Source organism: Cydia pomonella, chromosome 2 (genome assembly GCF_033807575.1).
Source record: "Cydia pomonella isolate Wapato2018A chromosome 2, ilCydPomo1, whole genome shotgun sequence".
NCBI classification, from domain to species: domain Eukaryota; kingdom Metazoa; phylum Arthropoda; class Insecta; order Lepidoptera; family Tortricidae; genus Cydia; species Cydia pomonella.
The window spans coordinates 25415340-25442476 of record NC_084704.1 but is presented as its reverse complement, the minus strand read 5'-3'; the positions used below and the strand labels follow the sequence as shown (position 1 = coordinate 25442476).

The window sequence follows — 27137 nt, the reverse complement described above, 5'->3', positions numbered from 1 at the left end:
CGTTGGGAACATGAATAGTATTAACTACGTCAAATCGGACACGGTAAGTCAAATAAATTTCTTCAAAGCTACTGACAAACAGTTTTATCATTTGAAACCATAAAGCATGCTTCCCACTGAGATCTCGGAGCTACCACAAAGGCAGGGGTATAATATCGAGGTGCCCCGCTGAGATTCTTTGTGAGCGGATGAAGAAGGCAGATATGTAATCATTTTGTATGCGGATATCTCGTGCCGCTACCCTAATTCCGCGGGTCCTTTTTGATTGTGAATTATTGAACTAGTCAAGCTTCCGTTTCGATTCCTTTTTATGAATATTTACTTATTAACTTTTGTGTAGCTGAATCATTAAATTTATTTTTTGGAAGTATTTCATATTTATAAAATATTGCCTGATTTTTCAAGTTATATGGTTGAAAAAAGTTAAAAAGAAACAACAAACAGAATCGTGAATGAGCTGATATAGAAACTTGAAGAAACGTGAATTTGCCCCAAACCAATTTCACTCATTTCAAAGGGGTTAATGTTACAATTTTTGCACAGTAATGCCTTTTGAGCATTTGAATATAAATGACGTCTGAAAGTGAAATGTAACATACATAATAAGTGGCTGTTTTAAGCCTTCGCGGAACCCTTTTGTGGATTACAGGGTAGCGTAGAACACAGAGGTGCAGAATACAGTTGGATGTCAGAGGGCACCGCAAACCTTTCATGGCTATTATTTTAACTGTCTTTGTACTTAGTTTGATATTTAGTTATATAATAAAAAATATTATCTATAATTTAGTTTTAACAATAATATATTCTGTTAAAGTAAGAACCGCACCATTTCGATACTTCTCTGAGGTTCCCACGTTACAGGCTGAGCCTAGTGTGGGGATCAATGTACTGCTTCTCTTGTAATGCCAAATTCATGAAATAAAATAAATTCTTTAAAATACATTAAATTCTTATAATTCACATAATATTGTTCTAGGATTATTGATAAGTGTTAACTTTGGGCTGGCATATATTTAAAATGAAGTTTGTTTTTTGTTTGAATGTGAACTGACTTGATTCTTCAAATACTTACGTAATATTTTCTGTCGTTGAAGATATTGAAATTACTTTATACGTTATGTATTAGACAATTAGTCGATAAAGTTAAAATACACTCTAAATGAAAATACAATTCCTAAATTTAACGCGAGTGAATTTGCATGCAAAAGTCTGCCTCATATAATTGCAAAAACATGCGATCTCTCTGCGCGCCGCTACTCTATGGTGAACCCTCGAAATGGAGTCGTTTCGTACTTTACTGACGAGTCACGGAGCGTTGCTGTTCGAATTTGATATAATTTTTCATTTGCCACACAATTAATATGTTAATATTTCTAGATACTTCAAACACCTTGTTTAGAGATTTCTGAAGTAAAAAGAGTTTTTTTTACTATCATTGAAGTTAGCACAAGTCATTTTATTTCTAGCTCATTATATTTATATTATGTCTAAAAATATGATTAGAAATGTTTCGACATGGCAATGATTGTTACAATTAGGTAATAAAAATACGGTAAAAACCTATTTCTACAATTATTCTTTAAATTATGTCTATCCAAGAGCGAATTCGAGGAACTGTCATAGGGAACATCAATGGCCGCGTCAAGTATAGTTTAAGAAAGAACAGAAGACTTCATATATTTAAGATTAGACACGATCAATCCAGTTCAAATTATTTTCTCAGATGCATTTTATTCAAACATAACAAGGTTCATCGAAGACCGAACGAATCAGAATAGAATGAATGGATCATCACTTGATCGGACGAAAGATAACACCAGATCAATAAAATAATAAATTAACTCAGCTTCCTCTACTTTATTTTTATCATTCGCGTGTTGCCATGATTAATGACATACTAACAAGAATTTTTTTTTTCACCTAATAGGATTGTTGACTAAACAATGATTTACTTACCTTTACCTTACCTTTACCTTACTTTACCTTAATATTTATAGAGCATGTAATTACACGAATCAAAGGCCAATAGGCAAATTAATGACATGAAACTTAATAAAAATTTAGTTTCCAAGTGTGTTAACTACTTATAATTACTAATCTAAACAGAACGAAATAAAGTAAAATATACCTAGGCCTTAAACAGTATAACCAAGGACGATATACACTCCTTGGCATATCTAAATACAACAACCTGTGAAATGAGAGAAACAACCATCGCTCACGGGAGGAGATAAAATTATTCATTCACTTGTCAGAACGCAAATTGGCGACGAATCGGGCACCATCAAGCGTACAGACTTCACATTATCCATGACGATCGTTTTTTTTTTCACTGAAACTATTGTGTAGTCTTGTTTAATTGTATTTTTTTAATGCTCCAAATAGATTATCCAGAATGATCCAGATCTAAGTCTATAAGAGTAAGGAATATTTTGAATTATTTTCATCTTACACAAGATGTTAGTTTTCTAACATTATTCATCATAAAGTTACTTTTATTAATGTTACGGGTACACTCTTCCATAAAAATAAATAATGTTATATTAATATTACGAGTAATATAACATTATTTCCTTTTATAATTACAATTGATCAATCGCTGCTAATAGAGTAACCGCGTTACGAAATTGACCGAGTTTTTATTTAAATTAGTTCTTTATTTAACATCATTTATAACAATGTAATTACTTAATCTAGTGTACATTTTAATCCTAGATAGTAATAACAATAAATTAATACAATTTATTGAGCTGTAGGCGCTCATTATAAACTTTTTAACAACTCAGTGTTTGACCGAGTGAAGCGGTTCAACTTAGACACAAAATATAAAACGTATGTCCGGATGTTCTCCTCTACATGTCGCATTACTCAACCGATTTTCGTGAAATTTTGTGAGCAGTTCAAAAATGAAAAAGATTTTATTGTCGATTCAATATTTGGAATCTTTTTTAAATAGCGGAGCCATGGGGGTTGATAAGGCCTACAGCTCAGAGAGCCACCGGTATATTTTTATTTGAATATGCTTGAACCAAAACCGTATTTTTCAGATTGCTGTCAGTTTACTGTATCCAATTCCCCGTCCGATAACCGATACTCATTTCTTTATTGATAAAAACCTTCTAGATTTCTTAATAATTTTACAACACGGTTAAGCTTCAATACGGAACGAAGTTTTAGTTTAAGCATGACAATGTTATAGCAGTGGCAATGCGTAGTTAACGCGCTAACTGTCGCCATTACAGAATACAGAGTGGCCACTGGCCTAAACAGATATTCCGGGGCCATGGGCGCGGACAATGCGCCGCAATCTAGCACCAGCGCCAATGTGCGCTGATTAGTTAATACTGAACCGCTCACATTACCTAATGCCGCGGCTCCGACACGACGCTCAAACCGTTCTTGTATGCATAATCTGATTAGCGTAAGTATTATCTAAACAAAGCGAGTATTAACAATATACATAATACCAAAATTGCACTCCGCTCATAACTCGCGCATTAATAGCACAATCATACTGTGTGCCGAACTAATTCCCTTATTTGCATTCCCAAGAATCGATTAAGAAAATCAAATCCCGTTGGAGCGTCACTGCGTGAAACATTTGCTTGACACCCAAATCAAAAATCGTTTTAGCTCACCCTCGCGGGGAGGCTGGGGAAGCGTCGACGCCTCAACATTTATTATTTCAGACATATCACTCACATGCAAAACAAACTCCGTCCGATCCATCAAAAAGTTTCCTCTCCCGCCCTCCATCTCCGGTCTATAACACAAATCGAGTGTGTAAGTATTGTGGTTTCATAGGGGTTCACAAGTCTATATATGGTTTTGCCAAGAATCCCCTAGTAATCTAAGTCTGAATGTATAATTTTAAAATACAAAATTAAAAATAAATCGTTCAAATCGTAATTAAGAGGACATTTACGAAGACACTACAGATACTACAGAACTACAAACATACTACAGGTATTTATTAGGTATTGCAAAATGTCATAAAAAGAGATTCTCATTTCTAGCCCTAATCACGTGCGGTTTGTTATACTCTACAAAGTTATGATTTACAAGACTGTGTACAAATGTATAAATAAGCTCACTCATCCATAAGAAACAAGCAACCCCCCTAAACAGTCAACAAAGCTTGGAAGAAAATCGAGCGAAAAAAGGCTAAAAACACCTTAGGGGTTTACTAATCGAATAAAAAATATCAGCGGCCGATGCCAATGTATGGGGGAGAAATGGAATAAATTATAAAGAAAATACAAGTAGCAAAGGGGCCGTTGTTATGAGTAAAAAGTTCCAAACATATGCAGATAACGAAATGCTTTGCCTTTGAAATGATGTACAGACAATATTGCCGAGTAATAACGGCGTATCAGTTTGAAAAAAATATTCCGCTTTATGAGGCAATTTAAATAAATGCCGTTTGCATCCTTTTAAAAGATTGCTTTTTGAATTTAGAACAACCTGTTTTTACTATATTATTTGTTATAACAATTAGTTGTATTTGGAAATACATATGCCCATTTGATGATGTGACTTAATATGTACATACTATATATCTATGTTATCAAAAACTATCTCAATTTACCTGACCTGAATCAAAATATCAATAGAAAATTAATACATGTAATTATTTTGTAATTTTAATACTAATTAAGTCCACTTGAGGTTACACTACACACAACGACTACCTACTTAGAAAATGTTGTACGAGAAAGAAAAACACTTAGGGTGGAAGAAAGACGAACGTTGAAATAATAGGAAAGAAGTAACACGATGACTTGTCGTCGGCCGCACCCTCGCATAAACGTCACGATGTCATTTGTAAAAATTGCGGCCTAACTTCTCCAATTTTAGAACAGAGCCTGCCGCGGAGACTACAAAAAGACAGCTTCGGAATAAATCAATGAAGGGAGTTTGAGGCGAGTTTTCCGTTGAACATTAAGGAATTGATGTTAGGAACGACTTTGTGGTTTCGTGGCAAGAATGCGAAATATCTTTTTTAAGAAAATATAGTTTTCGTTTTAAACTAAAGAAAATAATTATATTAACACATTTATAAAAAACGTATTACTCATAATCACTAACTTAGATACATAGTTACTCCTAGCTGCCCTACAGTTCTTCTGTTCGATTGCGGAAATGTCTAACCAAAATAACCAAATTGGGGGGCGACAAAAATAAATGGTAGAAAAAGTGGGACCTCCGCAGGGGAAACCGGAGACAGTTATTTAAATTTGAATAATATAATATAAAAAAAATTACATCACTTAATACCGTAATAAAAGTGCACTAAGCGACTGGGACATTACGCTTGCCAAATGCAAAGAGGGACATGCATATTTCGCCATTTTGCTTATGAAATGTGAAATGAAATATAAAGTTTGAGGAGGAAAAATAAAATATGTCTTTTGGAGCTTAGGAGCTCATTACGTCATTAGAAGTACGTGAGGAGATTTGAGTTGTCTGCATCGGGCTTTGAAGATTAATGGGCAATTTTGCAAAAATAACAAGTTTGTGCGTTTTGTAAATTGCAGGTAGCAAGTATATAATCTAGATTTGTTTACATATGTACTTACATATTTATTTGTAGATACTTATATACAATTATTATTAATTTGAAAATTCAAAGAGAAATGACCGATATTTTTTCGATTTAACACTCGTACGCCAGAATATCAAGTATCTTTTATCAATTTGTGGAAATAAAATCGTTTGCGATTGCAGTAGCATAGCGCAACCAGATTCCGATTGAGTCCGCGGACGTTCGGCTGTCGGAGACACCATCCCGGTCCCGGCTCCCGCAACGCTCCCGCTCCCGATCTCGGACAATTATGCAAAATTGCTTCTACAATTCCTTCTCCCCGACTTTTAATGGCAATACCATTATCTGTAATGGGAATGCGTTTTGATAATGTTGAATTTCATTGCACGATTTTTAGGGAAATTCCGCGCCCATTATATTAGTCTGTTTTTTGTCGCTTCAGATTTATAGAGTCATAAACGTAAATAATCGTTTAGAATTGTTAGTAGGATAGGTAATGTTACCTCGTTCAATTCAGTAACCGCCGATTGCTAAAGCCGATAAATAAGCTCGGTTGCGCATGCAGACGACCGCAGAAAATTCCCATCCATCGACACACTTCCAATCCAATTCCTTGGATAATATGAGGCGACAAATCCTTCCTGAACCCGCAGCGGCCCGAGCCGTCGTCTTCGCCTCGCATGAGTTTGTTCCAGTCTCGGCTGAAATTGTGCATCGTTTGTAGCCGCTGAGCGCTCGGATCGGATGGTAATGATTGCGATCGAAGTGATGGCTGCGTCGACCGCAACATGTTCTGAACGAGACGATAATGGTGTATCGACGCGAGTTTTTTTTATATTATCTGCGGTGATTATTAGAATTGTATGGATTTGAACGTGGTTAGATATTTATGGTGCATTTTTAATACTGAAGGGCGAGTTGGTTATAACAAGATTTATTTTCATATTTATAAGATGCATTGTTCAGCACATATCGCTGCGTAATTTTTTTGAATATAGTAGGCTATTCATTATACACGGCTAAGTTCGTACGCACTCTTAAGACTCTTAACTAAACGACTGTAGCACGGGATAAAACCCAAAGCGACTTTGGTCTGATGGTTTTTAAATTAATCGCTTCACTTCAACTAATACGTACGAGTAAGTAAAGGTTTTAACAAATTGTCGACATTGAATAATCTGTTGCACTAACGCTTGTCACTATCTCTGTCAAACCTTGAATAAAATAACCAAATTAAAATATCAGTAGAGGCCTGTTTCGTAGTAGATCTTATCTGGACTACAAACTTGGTACTATCTGAACTGATTTATCTCGAGGAAAAGGTGGCCGAGTGACACATCGATCATAGTTTTGTCGACTCAATTTATAAACGGACCGACTTATATCAAATTTCTATAGATTTTTTCTTTTGCCTATATGAGTTTACCACTCCAGGGCAAAGTCCTCTTTAATTATCGACTTTAATATTCGCTTAAAAATAGACTCAGATTTATTTTTTACCTTTAATTAAACAAATAAGCTAAACGAATTAATTATTATCAAGTATCAAGGAACATCTATACCTATAATATTTTATAAGAAAATTATGTATCTCACATTTAAGAAGTGTCACCTGCTCTAGTTACGGTAGTAGGTAAACGAAATCAATAATGATCGCAAATATACGCCGATGACCAATGAAGTTAAATTCGAAGTAGTGTTTCTTGGTATGATGGTTTCTGCCCACAGGGTGTTGTGAAACAAATTCCTGGTATATTTTAGGTAGCTGTTTGACCAACACTGACATTTCCGCAGTGATAAATTATGTACAGTAATAAGTTATGGGAAATATTGTCTCCGACCGCGTTCGATACAGATCTTAGCGTAGATCGAGATAAAATCTTGCTTTCGTTGAATGAAATCGAAGGCTCTTATGTAGGCGTGCGACACACGTGTCTGACAGATTTAATTAATAATAGCTCCGATTAATTTAATAGGCTCGATAGTGAAACTTCAAAAATGACACTCGGTAAAGATTATCTACAGATAATAAACATAGTTCATGAATATACATAAGCAAAACAATGTTGAACGTGGAATTAATGAAAACGTTTCATTAAACGATAATTGAAACATCGAGTAAACAAATTCGATAATTAATGTAACAGAAACAAACGCATCTGCTGTTGGCTCATACGTCACATATTGAGGGAGTTTGGCAGAAAGTAAACAGAAAATATAATTTAGAAGCAATTTGGCGTGGATATGTCCGCAATCAAATTGTCTCGTTAATGCCGCGGCTATCAAAACATTTGATTTGTGGGCCGCGGCGACCCACCCGCGCTCGCCGGCACGAGTGCGCCGCGCCGAGGGCCTGCTCTATGGTCGCCTCTTCACTTCATACTATTTTTACGTGTATCTTTTATGCGGCATTGTACAGATATATGGCATACCAGTAACTAAGAGTCGTTTAACAATACAAGTTCAAAAATCCTTATTGAATTTTTACGCGAGTTTTATTGGAGCGCCTAGAACGAAACCATACGCAGCAAATCCTTGTACAAACCAAACCCAAAAGATACCAATGCAATAAAAGAACAAAATGAAACATTCGCACTTTAAAAATTTATTCACTGACCAATGTTTACATGGAAATAACGGGGTTTCAGTCGATTTATGCGAACACACACTCGCGCCGCCGTCAGCGTGTAAACAGCAGAATACTTTTTATTCGCGTTATGTAATTCCCCGGAGTGTAGATTTGCATAACAAAACGGGAAAAGGTCAGAAAGCGAACGGAATGGCAAGTGTCCAGCTTGATGCGCAGTCAGCATTGCTCGATGAAGGAGCGTTTGAACGGGCTATCTCCACTGTACCGCAGAGTTTATTCGAGTTACTAACTAAAGCAACGAGAAGAGAGTCTCAAATAAAATCTGACAATTAAACCAAAGAATATACAATAGTACAAATACAAAACTTTATTTAATAATACCAAAGTTTTAGGTCATCATGTCTCAAAAATAGCTGAATAGTGCTTAACCCTTTTCCGGGCCGCACCAATCTACAAGGTTTCCACAAAAAATCCAAATATAAGTATTCTAATTAATCCAACTTTGATGATTCGTTTGAAGACAAGTCACGTTTCCTGAAAGTACAATCTAATTTGAATCTTAAATTGGAATGATATAGTTGGAATTCTGGCGCGTTTATTGGCGCGCATGTGATTGATAGATCGTACTATGCCTGGAAAAGGGTTAAAACAAATATTTCAATGCCACAGATTAATATTTAATATATAGTAAACACCCCTATAATGGAACAGGCACCAGTATTGGGATGGAATGGACAAATCCTGTAAAACAAGTATTTACCATCAGTTCTTAATCGCTGGAAATACTTTACCATAAACAAGATTGCCAAAGAGCTGCTTAAGTTTAATTTTGATATTTGTTATTTTGAAAATGAATGGCGCCATACATTCCATGACTGAAGCAAAAAACACAGTTTTAATTGGTTAATGAAACCATCTTAGAGAATATATCTATTAATAAAAATGTAATGAGTAAGATAGCCAATTTTTATCTTATATTTTAATTACAATACATGAGTAATACCAAATAGCAAAAAAAAATACATTTAATATCGTAAAAACGCTTAAGTGTGGCTGTATAAGATTCTTGCTCTTACACAGGCACATTGGCTCTTATACAGGCCTCGGGGAAAATGTATTCCTTTTGGTACCTGCCTTATAAAATCAATGTAAATACAATTCAACAAAAGAAATCAAAAATCATTAATTTGTACACTTTTACTTACTTACATAATCTTTGATAAAAAGACGCGGGATCAGTAAAATTATAACAATTACCAATTGTTCCAGGTGGGAAAATTCAAAATATTTTTCCATTTGTTTTCACCTAGTTACTCATGGGACGGGGACACAGAGGAGTACTCCACTTCCTGTACTAGAGCAAATTGATCTTTATTGATCAACTATAACCCACTTTCAGAGCATGAGATATGGAAACTTTAATGCCGTTATGTGATAGTCTAGCTGAGTTTTATTTAGCGAGTACAATTATTAAGGAACTAGAAATTGTGCACATGTGCACCGACATGTGAGGCTCGGTACCTATGAAGGTAACGTTGACACTTTAGTATTACTTAGCTTTTAACATCTCTCCTAATTAACCCACTTAATACCTTACAAATAGAGATATAAAATGATATGTGGCAATTTTTAGCGCGTTGCGTTACTACACTTTTTTATACATATACCTACGTATGTATTTCTTTATGCTATGTTGTTGACAAATACAGCTACCTGTACTGAATATTTAGACTAAAAATTTTAGGAACCAAAATTCCAATTTTTAATGTAAGATCGTATGATGAATAACATTAATAAGATAAACACATATCAACAAGTAATAGCTATTTCTGGAGCGATTGCTTTTAACAATCAATACAACTTAAAACAATAGGTAAGTTGATTCAAACCTTGCCAGTGTAATTGCACACGTAAACGCAGCACGGGATGTTCATACTCAGCCGTTTCCGATGCATATTCATCGCTCTGGCACATGCAAATCACGATTTACACATTGTAATGAATTCTTTTGATCTGTGGATTCGCGTATTTGATTTACCCTATCGGTATTAGCATGACACGTTGATTTAGTATTCATAGTCCTGGTGCGTACGTTTGCTAATCGTGTTAATTATTGAGGATTGGTTGACCCCTCTCTCAGTATGATTTTGCGGACTTAAATGGCATTTTGCAGATTAATAAATGTGATTTATAAATTAAGGAAAAAAAATGAGACTGTGCTATTGTTTATTTCTTGTGAGAATCATTTCTGTAATTTAACTTATTCGCGGGTGAGTGGTGGTATTGCCACAGGAACTTAGTAGTAGTACCTAGTAGTAGTAGTAGTAGTAGTAATAGTAAAACTCTTTATTGTACAAAAATGAAAATAAAACAGGAAAAAAACACTAATCATGGCGAACTTATCCCTTTAAAGGATCTCTTAAGTATTCTTTATATAAGTAAAACAACTTCGATTAATCTGGAGAGCTGCTTTGCAGCATCGATCAAAACTTGTAATTTGCAACAAGATCAATAGTTCACACAAAAGGCGTTTCAGGTACACAAATAGAAAAAACAACTAATAATTACTTTAGCGATCCGACTGTTCGAAAGAAACGGAGAAATGACAAGACGATGACAAATGAGCTCGTATCCCGGTCGGGTGGCGGACCTCATCAAATTATTTCCCACTTAAAAAATCCCTATAAACAAAAACCCCAAGAGAAAAAAACACTCGGGAGTAAAAAATAGGTATTGGCAACATTGATTGATGCATACTAATAGGCCGCGAAGAAATGAGGCCGAGGCGTAATTAAAGGAAAAGTGACATTTTCTGTCAGTGACACCGGGAACCGCGCGGGAATAGAACAGTCACGCCTTTTGTGAGGAAGTGATTAGTTGCTTATTAAAAATTATTGAGTGAAGCCCACTGATTGATGAGTGTGTCGCCTCACGTCAATAACCACTCGTAAATGTTCATTTCCAGACATTTAATTTTCAGAGGACGTGTTAAAGGCGTGTATAAATTTATCTCGCGTTGGTCCTTTACGATTTTCTAAATGATTACTTGACACCGCTATCGGATGATAATGATAACGTGGCGCCTGTTATCTGTCTTCCGTATTTTCCTAATGACACAAGCCTTGATGACGCCTCGTATTGGAAGTGTCACCCCTGGATCAGAGATAAAATGACGGAGTAATCGATGACAAAGTTTATAGACGTATCCGTTATTACGATGGGAAAGCTCATCAATGTGTCAAACCCAAGTCGAATCAGCAAAGTATTCTTGTTAATGTGCAAATAAATACTTATAAGAAACTTATTGCGCTTTTTGATACTAGAAATAGAATTCACCAGATACCAGGTCCTTAATGATAACATTGATGACTTAATACTTTACCTTTGCAGTGTTTCATAACAACGTATAAATTATAGTGTTTGTAATAGCGATTGAGTTCATACTATAGATACGAACAAAATCTTGCATTTATATTTTCATAGTTATAAGTTGCTTATAGTCATATTAATAATACCACTTGCAATTATAGACAACACGAATTGAAACTGACAACGCGTAAGCATTATCGCGTCATAATTGTTATTGATTATGACGGCTGCGTGTTACACAAAAGACGACCTCATATATGCTGTTTTGTACGTACATTACAAATCAAACTGATAACCATGTATTCAAACAACACAGTTTCTGCGTGCCTCCAAATAGCAAATCATTACCCCCGCCTTATCCGCGGTGACTTACGCTTTTTCTCTTAAAGCCTCCCTTATCTGTGTACATATCATTAGTAATGCAAAATAATGGGATACAGACACCTCTTGCCGTTTGCAGGCTAATGATTAATGCTGTTCGTCATTAATTCTTATTTTTGATGAGAAATTTGACTACAGCTGTCAGTTGCCGTCAGATTAATAAAGGCTGACGCTGCAACTTACATTATGACAGTATTAAACTTTACTTGCGCACTGACACTCGTTTCAAACTTTGATTTGCAAATTTGCTCTTCGAAGTTTTAAGTTTCGAAAATTACAAATTACTCTTCATTCCCTGCATAGTTTTTATGTGTTCCATTCGCTATTTAGTGCTAACTGAACAAGAATGTCTTATCAAAGGCTGTGGAATATATACTCGTAATGTTGCTCCCTGGCTGAACCTAACCAAATAGTTTACTCGTATAAAAGGGCAAAGTACAAAGAGCTAGTTAAAATTCCAGTACGACCACATCGGTGACAAACTCTGAAGGCATCCGGGGCTGTGGATTGCCATGACGAAGCTCCCTTCATAACTCCCTTTGCATATCACACCAGTGAAAATCAAAAGTCGCGTTATTAATGATTCCACGCCATGACAATCTAAATATCTCGGGAGCACCGAAAGTTACTCACTAATCGCTCGAAATTACCTCCTCGCAACCAATTCTAAAGATATAAATGTACCGAGTCACCAGATGCGATCGTCGGAATCATCTTTCAATACAGGAAGCGAGAAAAATCACTTAAAATTCATATCATTCAGCATCTTTATCTCTGCGCTGCAAGAGTTCATTTTATGACCATTAATTTTGTCTTTTCGTTGGATGTTTTATCACAACGGCTGCGGGGCTCTGTCGCGAGCCTCATTAATCAAAAGCATTTGTTTACAACGAAGGGAATTTGATTTGATTAAAATAATTCGCAATATCCTTGATAAATATCACCCTCGGTCTTCGTTTGATCTTCGCTGAAATTAATGGTGGTGGATTCAATCACGCGAATGCGACGTATTACGGCGCTGGCTCCTTGCAACACGTTGCTTGCTAAGTAACCAACTTGGCTGAGCATTGGACGAAGAATCTTGTATAATTTATCAGACCTACAAAGTTATAAAATCATTTTCCAAATCAATAAAGTTACAATCAAATCTATCACTGATTATTAAGAACGTTTTCAAAAATATTTATACAATATAATAAATAAATATTATAGGACATTATTACACAAATTGACTAAGTCCCACAGCAAGCTCAATAAGGCTTTTGTTGAAAGTACTTTAGACAATTGATTCATAGAATTTACAATTTAATTCAAATACACTCGTATTACGTCAATAGATAATGATGTCATACAGTACAAATTAAGCTTAAGCTAAACTAAAACTAACAAACTACTCTTTAGACAACGATATATATAATATATAAATATTTATAAATACTTAAATACATAGAAAACACCCACGACTCAGGAACAAATATTACACGAATAAATGCCCTTGCCAGGATTTGAACCCGGGACCATCAGCTTCGTAGGCAGGGTCAATACCCACTAGGCCAAACCGGTCGTCAAACACAAACTTTTTCCCACCAGTCTCATGGACATTTTACATCAAGTAATCCGCCAAACTGACAAACTGCGTACTGGCAAGAATTGCCAAGAGCAGGAGAGAGATGGCAAAGGTGGTCGGCGACGTCCGTTAGGGCATGGCGAACAAGAAGAAGAAGAATCCGCCAAAATTATTTTCGCTCAATATCAAAATGAAATTTTCAATTCCAACAATAGAAATGTTAATTACTAAGTGCTTTAATTTTAAAATAAAGCTTGGTTTCCGAAATTAATCAAGTGAGCCTTTTGGCGCGGGGTGCGGGGATGAGTAACGATCGATGTCATGAGGACGTGTGCCGGGCTTAGCTGCTAAATCGCACCTAATTCGAACCGAAACGGCATTAGACGGACGAATGAATTGATCCCAACGATTTGTTGACTGCTAATTGAGTGTGCCGTTGATGTACTGCGCGGATTTCCGACTCGGGAAAGAGAGAGAATATAATTTGCCGGAAAAAGGTTGAACTGTAGCGCATTCGGGTTTATCTTACTTATACAATACCTACTTTGAAACGATAGTTTTACAAGATTACAAAAACCTAAAGAGTGTTTCTCTAATCGAATTATACCTAATTCAAAACAAAAGATTCAAAATTGATATCTGTTAAAAAAATTGTTTACAAGCATAATGAAAACACCCTTAATCAGGTTCCACTCTTTTAATACCGTCTTAATTCATGTAAACCTTTACTCATGCCCGTATTCCGCTTGCCCTGTTTATTAATTGCAAGAAGAAACAAAACAAACATTCCGTATTAAATCAGAGATAATCCTGTCAATTAATTGGCATTAAAAACCGGTCTTCGGGGCACGCAGAACGAACATACTCTGGAGGTATATACCCAAGCATTTACCTATATCTCGAGTTCAATTCTTTAGTCATTGTTGTTTCTTTAAGACGCAGGTACTTCACATTTCACACAATACCTGGAAGATAGGTATAGGGTTCGTAGGCAGGTATGTATAGTTTTTCGACAAATGAAAAGTTTTCACATGGCATATTTTTTAGAATGGCGTTGATTATATCTTAATTCAGTGGGGTATATCTGTTAGCCGATACCTCCCGAGACTCCTAGGTTTTACGAATATATTGAAATCGGTTACCGACTTATGGATATGTAAGTAGTTCTAACTAGCACAGCTTTACCCTATACTTTACCGATCATAGGGATTTTCCCAACATGAAAAAAAACACTTTTTAGACGTAGCCGTAGTTAATTTGTTTAAAACAGCTCTAAGCCGGGGTGGCTCGATCGCCGGCTGACAGTGACACATCGGTACACGGCGCGCTGTCCGACTGTAATTCTACCCGCCGAGCACACAAGGACCCACCGACGAGAGGATACCATTTTATTTTACAATCTACAGAATTAATTAAAAAGATTAGTATGGATTTTGGGGTAAAAATCACTTCTCACACTCAGAGAACCTTGCAGAAAATCGTTATCTGTATTAAGAATCTATACACACATATATTGCTATATAACAACAATTCTGGGAAGTTGCCTATACGTCGTCGTCTGATTGAATTACCATAATCGTACTTTTATGAAACTTAACCTAAACCAACCTACTCCCCAGCGTGTCGTCAATTTTATCGGATCGCAACATTCAATCGGTGCACTTCAAAACGAAGTCAAAACCGCGAGTATCGTTCAATGCGGGCCCACCAATCCATCACCATCCATTAAACACGAAAAGAAAAGTGCTTTCCCCCAACGATTGGCCCCCGAATGGCTGAAATCGGTCCAATTTACATGAGAGCCGCTATTTCCTCGCATCGAGATTAGCCTGAATGAGCTTGATGAATTGTGCGCGGCGCAGGGCCGCACCGGCCCGCAACCGGTCATTTGTTAAAAATACACCCGATCCACGGATCTAATTGTCTACTCTAATTTCACACCCTACTATGATATCTTTGCTCTTTTAAATTACAAACATTTAATCATACCGATGCTGTTTCAGTTTATTCCTTAATTAGTTTTTATTACCTAATGATTCTTACAGTGTAACTAATTTTGAATCAGGTTTTATTCAACTATGAATGATGAAGAGAAGACACAAAATAAATAAACTCAAACAAATGAAATAAAATTAAATGGAAATGAAGAACAGTGCCCGAGTGTCAACCAATTATAACAAATCAGACAGATTATCTTCCTGCTTTATCGATTGTTTTATACAATGATGGAACGAAGCGTCTGCTGGTCCTACCAGCTGGTACACTTCTCGCAGCAGGGTGATGACAACCGTGTATTCATACTTCAAAGTTGTGTTTGTGTTATATTACAAAAACTTTGTATTTAACATGGCGGGACTCTCAGATAGTCTCGTCTTACCTTTCTAGGTGCTTAACGATGTCTTCGTACGCCGCTCTACAATTCTCCCAAATACCAGATCTGTCGACAAAAGAATGTAAAATAAGATAAATAAAGAAAAGCCGACTTAATCAAGATGTATGGCTTATAAAATATATAGAAGATTAAAAAAAGATGAAGGAAAACACCAAAATTAAGTTATGAATAAAAGTAAAGTTAAGAAACAAACATAAATAATAGAGATGTACGAGTAGGTACTTTTTTGTCTGAAAGATATTTAATTAAACTACTAATTTTTCTTTGTCAAGAAACCTTCTTCAATAAAAAATACTTTCTAAGAAGTCCACGAAAGAAGATAAAATATCTGCAACATTATTCTCAAGTATTTGAAAAGAAAAGTTTGTAAATGAATAAAGGGTTTGAATGTACCGGGAATAATTATGAGCACTCGATATTAAATGTTCCGTTAGGCTGAACGAGGGGTCGAAGAAATTAATTATGTTATAAAAACAATCGCTTATATTTGTGCTGGAGCCACTCATGCGTGATCGTCCAAATTGTTTCTCGATTACTTTAACTCTTTGTTTCATTCAACTTTTCTTCGATATTTGTAATCCAGTGAATTATAACTGAGCAGAGAACCGTCTACCCCACCTTGTTCCGGTGTTTGTTGAAGCAATGGCTTCGATTCAAGAAATTGGTGTCATTTAATTAAGCTTGTGCAATTGTGTACATAGGTCGCGAATCATGAGGGCATAATTGCCTAAATTTATAGTACTTGTTTCCAGTGTGAACCAAAACCTATACGGTGGTATTGATTAACGTCCTGAAATGTATGTTAGAAGCACAGCTGTCTTGTGTTACAAGGGTGGCCGTAAGACGGCCGAGTCAAGCGAGCGCTGTAGGTCTTCAGGAAGTGCTCCCTGTTTGTACTTATCTAACTGGATTAACATCAGACATTTAACCTGCCACTGCTGACCCGCTTACAGGTTTCTTTTCGTGAACTTATTATTCTTTAAGCCGTTTATGTACTTAAGATTTACAAATTGTATATCGATTTTCACGCCATATTCGGAAGCCTTGCTGTGGTATTGAATTAGTGTAAGACAAGTTTTTAATGTAGACCTAGACTTTGTTAGTATTACTAGTACATGGTTTGTTCTCAGTTATATTGTGCAGCTCAGTAAGATGATAATTTACCTAAATAAATGTTATGTGTGTCTAGTTTCTCCGGACCTAAACTGTAAACAATGTACTACAACAGGGTAGTTGGTTATGAAATAATCCAACAAGAGCACACAATTGTGCAGATCTGTTCAAGCAAGCTGACGTAAATTAATCGAATAAGTGACAGATATTGTCTAAATGTGGATTTCAAAATGCTTGTATCTTCCGGACTACCGGTTGTTGTTACAGAATTGCTCAATGATTGGACTTATTGTTGACAATGATTTAAAATGAAATAGTGACGTCGAATATGCATGCAATAAAATAAATTATTTGTTTTTGTTTTTGAAAAACAATTGCAGCCTATCACGGCAACGTAGAATCAGAGGGCCTACCGCGAACCACGTTCGACGTGTTGCCTCTCTGTCGCACATTGTAAATTCGTGCGTAAGTGTGATAGGGAGGCAACACGTCGAACGTGGTTCGCGGTAGGCCCTCAGTACTTAGATATGGCTGCGGGGAAATGGAATCGATATCGATGTTTAAAAAAGCTGTCATATGTCAAAAAAGGCGCGTGTCATTCGCGCTATCTGTGGAGTATGCCCATTAACTTCTTGTAAGCCCCTATTTCCTTAATTGAATATCCTTCCACTAGCCTGCCTGTATATGTGTATATGTAGTGTGTAGGATGGTGTGTAGATTTGTAAAATTAAATATAGATTTATTTGAAAACATCCAACGAAGTAAAGCCTGACCAGGAATATATGATCATTGTCAAGAGGGCGCAATTTTTCTCATTTATATGGCAACAGTTCAGTATAATATAGTCTGAACAATGTGGATTGGCAACTCGTTATTTTTTACTTACATACTTTTTTTATTCGTTGCTATAAAAATCAGAATCCGCATATTCGGGGCCCACATTTTTTATTGTTCGTTCTTCTTTTTTACCGTATAAAATTTATGTATTTTCTTACACACACAGGTCAAAATCGTCCAACTGTTTTTTTTTTCTGTTTTTGGTTTGCTTTTTGTTAGCAGCCTAAAACCTCAGGAGGAACGACCTTCTCTCGTAATCCGCGTAATCGATACCTCTGACTTATCCAAACATTTTATAAATGGCTATAATGACTGCAGATACTTATCTATATTTAATTTAGTCGTCATTTAGGTGTAGCCAAAATGACTAACTGAATGCTAAAAAAACGAACTATTGCCAATCAGCTCCGCTCAGTTCCTTAGCTAAAAAAATATTTCGGCTATCATGTTACCACATTCAGGATTGGATCACCAAAAGGCCACCATGATGATGATGATGATGATGATAGTGATGATGATGATGATCATGTTACTAAGTAGGTAAATTCCGTAACCTTACATAAGTTCTGGTTCATTGTCAATTAACAAGATTGATTTTTTCCAAAGTTCACTAGCTGTAAATATGTTTCAAAGTCAAACTTATTTTTGTTACTGTAAGTATTTCCTCGCTTGTATAATATAACACTACAATAACCAAGTCGTAATAACCAGACTATAATGACATTTTTGTTTGTTTATCTGTCTGCTCTGATGTTAGTTTGGAAAAGTTTCGTAGCGAAATAGTTTAACTTTCCAGTATTTTACTATTTACATCATTTACAATGTTTCGCTCTTAGATATGCGAAATTTTGGGCATTTTTGTCATGTTTTATTTAATATTCAACACTTAAGTATAGTTCAAGTAAACCGCCACAATAACACTGACAACAGTGACAACCTATCATTAAAATTATTGCCAGTGTAAGAAATTAGTTCCAATGAAATTCCGCAACATGGCGCATGATCATATATTTCTTGTCAGGCTTTATTTCTAAGAAATACTAAGAACATTAACAGGCCATAATAAATAAAAAGCAAAGAACTGCTACTTATTGTTATGCAAGGTGTGCTAATGTCAATATTTTTAATAAGCTACCGAATAACATATGGAATGAAATTAGAATATGTATAATCTAATAATCAGTATAATCTCAGAGCTTTGAATAGGTACTATGGTATAATTTAATAGCCCGATGACGTCATACTGAATCGACCAAAAAGTTACTGACCTTGCTAACGCTTCCATATTGTGCATAGGCTGTCCTTTGATGATGGATCCGTCAGGTCTGGGCACGCCGTGGTGTGGCATGCCGGGCGACATGAGCGCGTGCTGGTGCATGAAGCCCATGGGCCCCAGATGCGTCGGCGGCGCGTTGTAGCCGTTGGCCAGCAGCGGCGATTTCTCCATGCGCGCGATCTCTGCAACAAGAAAGTGACCTGAATGAACGAAGAGGCACAGTTGGGTACCAGCAACTGTACCTCTCTTTAAGGTATAATATAACCTTGGTGTTATCAGAGACAATTAACTTATATAGACCTTTAATCTCTCTGCAAAGCCTTATCACTGTTGTAGAAGGATTTATTTGGAGATAGCATTATGATGTAAGAATATACCATCATTTAGGCTTACTCAGAGCGCTGTAATTTCTTACCCTCAGACGATTTTATAAAGTTGCGTCATCTATGTATTTATGATGAGACAAGCAATTATGTGTATTGATATTAACAGTCTTTATCATTTTGAGTCTCTCTTATAATATGCATTACTTTTGTTAAAATTCGTCATTTCATTTTAACCCTCTTCTATTATTTGTATATGTCTTAAATGGCAAGGCAGGCAGCTCTTTGTCACTATCTATATATGTATCTACTTAGCTAGTATCTTGGTAATTAACGGAATTGTTTTCTATAAATAAATATTAAATTCTCTAAACATAATTTTATTATAATTCAATATGAACAATAAATAAATAAACACCTTTTGAATTTATTTGAAATAGGTTTACAATCGCCGGTAGTTCTGAACTATACAGTCATGGGAAAATTAATTTACGTTATTCACAAGTACCTATAATTTAATATTGCCTGCCAAAATATTTACTACACAATGAAACACAACAAGCAATAATAACCAATTTCAATTTCAAATCCCTCACAATCTTCAATAAATAGCACTGCACTTAAATGTAATCACGCACTCAGGTAAAATCCAATTAATGCTTAGTATTATCATTTAATTACTCGGCCCAATAATCGAATCCCTCGAAACGGTGTATCAACAATAATAAAATGAGCAATGAATTTAGAGACTATTGTTTTCGGGGTACCACAAACAACCCGTGTAAACATTGGGGGGGCGTCGGGCAAATATTCTTAAAATGACCCCCGGATGGGTGTTTTTGGAGGCGCCGGGTCTTGGCCGGGTCCACCAAACGGACCGGGTAAAACAATTAACAAGGTGTCGAATTAAACGCGAATTAACGTTTGGATCGTAAAAGGAATACCCTTTTCCATTGTGGCAGCGTTTTACAAAGGATTTCGGGACTGCTGAGTATTAAATATGTGTCGCATTGTTCTGCGATTACGGCAGGTAGGCCGTGTTGTTATTAAACGCGATGAAGGGAAATTTTCAAACACTTTTCACAATCTGCTCAGGGACTTCACACGATTGAGGTAGTCGTTCGTAAATAACAAATTTAAGCTTAAAAATTAAATATTATTTAGAGTTCATACTTATAATATGATTATAATCCAGGTACTAAAATAATAATTAAAGGGATCTCTATCGGACGACGAAGGGATTAGTGAACTTATTAAGTCTAGCTTCTGCCCACGACTTCGTCTGCTTAGAATTAGTACCACCCCCCTTTAAACTCCCTTAAGGGTTAATTTCCGTGATAAAAACTATGCTATGATATAGGTATATAGGTATTAGAATATATTAGTAGTATGTATGTAGTTTAAACCATGCCTACATTGTAAATTATTATTTGTTTCCAAAAGGACCTCAATCAAATAGTAACACGTATTTCTTGGGTCAGGATGCTTATTTTACAACCAGCCAAACGTCACTTAATGGCAATGGGTCTGAATTAATTGTTTAGGCTCTATTTACACAGTGGGGGCCGGTTATCTTTCAAGCCATACGATGTGACGGTACTTACTGTACGGGCAGTAGTAACTACGCCAAATATGAATATGTATTGTATTACTTAACTATCAAAATATTGTTTTACCATTAGGTAACTATCATATATATACTTATTTTTACATTTACCACATTCCTATAGATATAACTTCATAGTATTCATATAAATATCAAAAAACGATTGGCAAAAATATGGGTCCCCTCGAAATATAAGGGCCGACATAAGAGCTATGAGGCATATTTTTGAGCAACTTGTGTGCACCTATATTTTTACACTTGACTGTCGTTTAAAAATAAGACAAATATCTTCGTTGCAGTTCTAATGTTGCAGTTCTAAGGCAAAACATTTACACAAAAGGATGATAAATGATTTTGCCAAAAATTTCATTTTCGGTACAAGCTTTTATCGCTCACTGTACTTTGTCACCACAGGCATCTAATACTCATCATCGAGACAATTCTATAAACCCCAAACACAATTAGGTTGCGTTTTTTCATCACAAAGTTCCTCTGGCCACCTCCTGTCTCCATCATCAGATCAGCTCGATGGTACCATAATATTATGATAATATTGCATTTTAACCCGAAGCTTGTAAAAAGAAGATTGTTATTGATAGTTAATTACGTGTTGAACTTGAGGACTATAGTTGTAGTACAGTCGCCATCAGATATATTGGAGCGGCCGATGTACTCAAAAATATCGGAGCACGCACTCTAACGCCTTGATAATAGAGACGTGTTCAAATATTTGTGAGCACCTTGGGTGTCCGATATATCTGATGGCGACTGTACCTACTGGAATATAGTTGGCTGGTTTAACGGTAGTTATAAAAACAATACGCCAAGGAAATCGCGACACACTCGTGTTAAAATTTCATATATACATAGGTACCTACATAAGCATGTTAACATACTCGTTAAGTTGATATAATTTGTCTATCCCATCTATCTAGGCATTCAGTAATCGTATGTAACTCGTAAATTACATATAAATGTCTATTAAACGCGGTAACAAATTCTCAAATACCATAACTGCGTTATTATAACAAAAACCACGGGTACAAATAAAATTAATTTGGAAGCTTTCACTAACCACAATTGGGTCACTGAACCAAAAATTATATTTACAAATCCTCACCCGTAACCCTGCAACCACCGGCCAACCGCACTTACTAATTAACCGAGTTCGTGTTAAATCTCGTAATAACCTGCGGTGGAAGCAACCCCTCGCACCTTCTTTTTCTAACAAGCCATCTTGGGTGCATGTGTCTCTTTCCAATTGGGATGGGTCACTAAGCTTATTAGTTTTACTTGTAACACGAGTGTTTTCATGAGTGTGTTGCGTTGTGGTTTTGTTTTCACAATAAGAGTTTCAATAATCTTAATGGAATCAAATTGTATGCTAGGTACTACATGTTATAATATTAATATACGATCTCGAATTAGTTTTTTTAAACATACATATACATACACTCAGCTAAACTATAGGCTTATCAATAATTTGCATTATCCATACGTTAATTATGCATTTGAAACAAAATTCCATTCAAGCATACTCGAGAAGTTTAGAAACATATCGATTTACAAATTACCCTGGCTCACCGCGATCTCAACAAAAATGTTCACCGTTTACCATTATAACTGTTATTAAGCCAATGCTCTAATCAGGCATTTAAAGAAATGAAACGTCGATTTGTGGACCGCTATTATATCTATTTTCATCGATTTATTGATCGAATATCGACTGTCCTCAACAAATGATCGTACCAAATTACTGGCCATTATTTCGAATTAGAATCGATAGAATCGGGACCCCAATTATATCACTTATGTGTTTAAAAGAGGTTGGGATGAAAGCAATCATAACCGCAAAAGTTAAAGACGGACGTTTTTTTAACATCTTTAGTCCCCAAACAAAAAAGACTGCGGCTGTCAAATTTGTGTATTTTTTATAGGGAGCGTGCATAAACTGTAGGAGGCAGCACAGGAGACGTCAGATTTTTAGCCCGAGTAGCTAATTCCAATGTAACCCACAAAATGACAGAACCTACTATGCACAAGAAAACGTACGAGAACGGTAGAGAGCAGCACTTGCTTTGGCGTATTTATGTTTCCGATTCAAGCCACAAGATGGCAGCCCCTCCAACGCGCACGGTCCCTATACAGAAGCCTGACAGTTGCATAACAAGATGTAAAAATATTCAAAACAAATTAATTAAAGGTTCTCACAAAATATATAAGTAGTAAATTTAGATTCATCGGGTCAAAGATAATGGTGTAGTCTTATAACCGTTGAGTTTTATTACGGGCAGATTACAAAATGACCAAACGAGCAACACACAAATGATTGGCTATAAAGCGAAAAGAACGAGCGCCCAGACAATGTAGGAATCCTTGTGAACCGCTCTACACTGAGCCGCTGCGTATACTTACTACATACTGCATAATTGATATTTTATATCTATGGTTTAAATTTAAGTATCGCAATATAATATGTTTGCCGTCCTAAGCCTTTTAACAATTGAGCATTAAAAGAGATAAACATTTCAAAATGCTCGGGAACTGATGATTTTGCACACGAAATGGCGTTCACAGTTCATTTCATCAACAAACAATTTGCAACAACTTCTACTTTGTTTCGAACAATTATGGCTGATTAAATGCAACTTTTTAGTTTAAACCACCTTTTTAACCTAGCGAATTCATAAATGTCGAGTTGCATCGATTCGCCAACAGCGGCGTGAGTAGAGTCGAAACAATTTATAGGCACTACTTAAAAATAAAAATAAACAACATAATATATACTTTTGTTAGTGTCGTAAAATATAACGCATCGTAAATAAGACTCCTAGATTTTATAACGTGGTGGTATTAACTGGATACCTTTACATTACCGTAATGGTCGGTAAATCAATGGAAAGAAATAAATATATTACACGCATTAAACGCTCTGGGAATAAATACAATGTTGGTATTCATTAACGTGAACAAAGGCGTAGAACTACATAATGTAAAAAGATAATTACCTAAAGTAAATTCTGATTTAAGGCGGTAGTCTCATTTGGATAACATCTAGGATAACATTCTCAGAACTCCAATTTAAACCCTAGAACGTACGAACAAACTAAGTATTCCTTAATAATCCAATCTATCTATCTAACAGCAAGGAATATGCACAATGAAGGATCGACCAAATAATAGAATCGGACCGACTACTTTAATGTTCAGCTTTTTGTCAATAAATAAAAAACAACTGGCGCGTTTCCACTGTGTGATGTGCGATTGCGAGAATCCAACAAATCTTCAACGGACAACAAAACGAACTCGAAAATGATACCAAAACACGGCGAATTAAAAGCAAATTACAGTCGGCCGGCGATCATAGCGTTTACAATAAATACATAATTGCACGGCCGTACCAATGGCATACGTTTCGCTCAAATAACGGAGTGCAATTTCGAGGATCGCCTCAACATGTCGCTCGCACTTCCAGCTGGCAACATTGATCAACGAGGAATGCAAATTATTTAAGCAAGGGCTTTAGGACTAATAAAACGTTCAATATATTTTTCACCATACCGGCTCGTAAATGCTCTCTTTATCCTTCAAAAACTGACGAGAAAGTTGCATTTTATCCACAAGAGTGGCAAAGCAAGTTAATGCAAATTTTAAGTTGATTCCTCATGTTGGCTGGTGAAATTGACTTTTAATAGTTATTTTCACCACATCAACTGATAAAGGCCTTCTTGATTCAAAAACTAATTCAAAAACGAGAAAGTTGCATTTTATTCACATGTGGGGAAAAGTAATCAGATGTACATTTTTAGTTGTTTCCTTATGTTTGCTGGTAGGATTGACTTTAAAAAGATGATTTTCAATAGTATTTTTTTTTATTGCGTTCATTTGGATTTGATTTGGTTAGATTTTTTGTGGTGAAATCTTTTGTGATTCACTCGGAGGCAACGTTTGCTTAACCCTCGTTTGCTTGTTATCCTCGCAACGCTCAAGATTCCACTTCTCGAACCACTCGCTACAATCTTGGTTAAATTTTGGCATATTTCACTTGCTCTGTTATCAATGCAAGAGGGGTTACTCAATAACTTTGGCCCCATGTAAAACAAATTATGTTTTTGAATGATAAATGTTTAATAGCGTTCATTTGGATTTGTTTGATAAAGTTTTAGTTTTAGTACTTTCCTCATGCCTAGAACGCCTCGCGATCCTCCAGATTCCACTTTTCGAAGCACTCATTACACTCGTGGTAAAATTTTGGCATATTTCGCTGGCTCTGTTATCAATGCACGAGGGGTTACTTACTCAACAACTTTGGCCCCTTGTAAAACAAATAACTATTGTTTAACCGTTAAATAATAAATGTATAGGTAATCAAAATCTTTGTAGCATTCTATCATAGGTAGGTGCCAATTGTAATCAAAGGTGAAAAATTAATGTTTTGTTGCTGTCACCTTACTCTGAGGCCCAGCAGTTAAGTAGCCTTACCACAACTGCCTTACTGACATATTCATAACGTCTGCGTAACTTACTTTCTATACATCTGGCTCGCACTAATATGCGAGTACGAGCTAGATGCATAGAAAGTAAGTTACGCACACGCTAGCGAATATGTCAGTATCGAACTGGTGGTAGCCGCATAATTAATACAATTCCTATAAAAATTGACAAGCTCATAAAACTATTTCTATTTTTGTAAAATGTTGAAAATTGTTGATGGTTTATCTGCAATTCAAATGTCAATAACATAATTTAAAATAAGCGGTTTTAAAATAAGAGTATATTTTCTACAGCGTGTATTTTAGATACGACCGCATAACCAAAGGTAGTTAGTTTAGGCTTTAATGAACACACTTTCATAGACTTCATAGGTTTTATAAAAAAATCAGACGTCTTTTCTTTTTATATATAAAATAATTCAGCAAGATGTATGTCGCATAAAATGACGCGACGTCACAACTATCACAAGTGACTGTGATGTACGAAATACATTGGCGCTCGAAAAAAAAATGCTCTGGTAACAAAGATTAAATTAAAAAAATCTTTCAGAATCGTATTATAGCACCAAAACTTACGTCTAGTTTAAGTTTGCGGTTATATCAAAAATACACACTGTATAGAAAATATACAGTGTGTAGGTATATTTAGTTTTCCTTCACAAATCTCTATAGAGAAGCGAAAACATAATGTTTGACAGCCGTCTTCCTCCGTCCCCTACACCATGTTACACGATAATCGCAATCCAGTCTTTGTCGGTCAATCGTCGACACAAGTCACGCGTCGAGCACAATCAATAACAGTAATACTGTATCTAACACAATCGAGAGAAATGGACGTCGCCAATATCGTGAGTCAACAAAACGGTCAGTCAGTGTTGCCGTGTCAAAATTAGGATTTAATGGAAAACTAAAATAAAATATTAGGTATAACAAAAAAACTTCACCAATTCATTTCATTTCATTTCATTTCTTTTATTCAACATTAAAAGTCATGTGCATTGCAGAAGATGTTAGTTGGATGTAGTCAGTACATGACACCCAACAAACAAACAAACAACAAACCAACAATTCAACAAACTATACTCCTATTCTAAACACCTTATAAACTAACAAACGCTGCAAGTTAAATAAAAGCTTTTAAAAATAATTAACTGCCTTTACTAAAACATTTGGGCAGGTATGTTCAATGTAAGCACATACGTAAGTACATGTAAGTACCATTCAATGTTACCAAGCCTCCAAATTGCACGTTTTATTTTCACACTAAACGTGTTAAATTCCCTACCGCGGCAACACCGCTGACTTATGTCGTCTCCGCCATAAACTCTTTCATTTGGCTTGGACGAGCCTTATGAACAATAAAACGCTGAGGGCTGGAGATTTGGACTGTAATAAAATATTTGCCCTAGCACACGCTAATCCACGTCCCTTACTTACGGACGCAATTTGAGAAGTTATAGCAGTGGGGTTCAGACAGACGCTGGCAGGTACCTACTATACTTTTTAATCATTGCCGATTTACTTTAGACTTTTAGACTCGTTAAATTTTGAATTTTGCTGTAACCAAAATTATAGGTACCTTACTTGATAAAATTGTATTAAATTTATTACGGGTTGTTTAATTACCAACTAGGCCTAATTGTGT

The 27137-nt window shown here is 35.8% G+C and overlaps 1 protein-coding gene across 8 annotated transcripts in view; it reads right to left on the bottom strand.

Annotated features, from left to right (window-relative positions):
• Positions 1 to 27137, bottom strand: part of LOC133534734 (dachshund homolog 1) — a 181446-nt gene that overhangs the window by 63346 nt on the left and 90963 nt on the right. For 5 of the 8 annotated variants that reach the window (XM_061873978.1, XM_061873981.1, XM_061873980.1 and 2 more), the window contains 2 exons: positions 19063 to 19270; positions 15830 to 15889 (listed from right to left, as the gene is read on the bottom strand). In XM_061873978.1, coding sequence (XP_061729962.1) covers positions 15830 to 15889; positions 19063 to 19270 — 268 coding nt within the window. The remainder of the gene's footprint in view (positions 1 to 15829; positions 15890 to 19062; positions 19271 to 27137) is intronic. The other 3 variants (XM_061873982.1, XM_061873985.1, XM_061873986.1) reach the window with 1 other exon arrangement.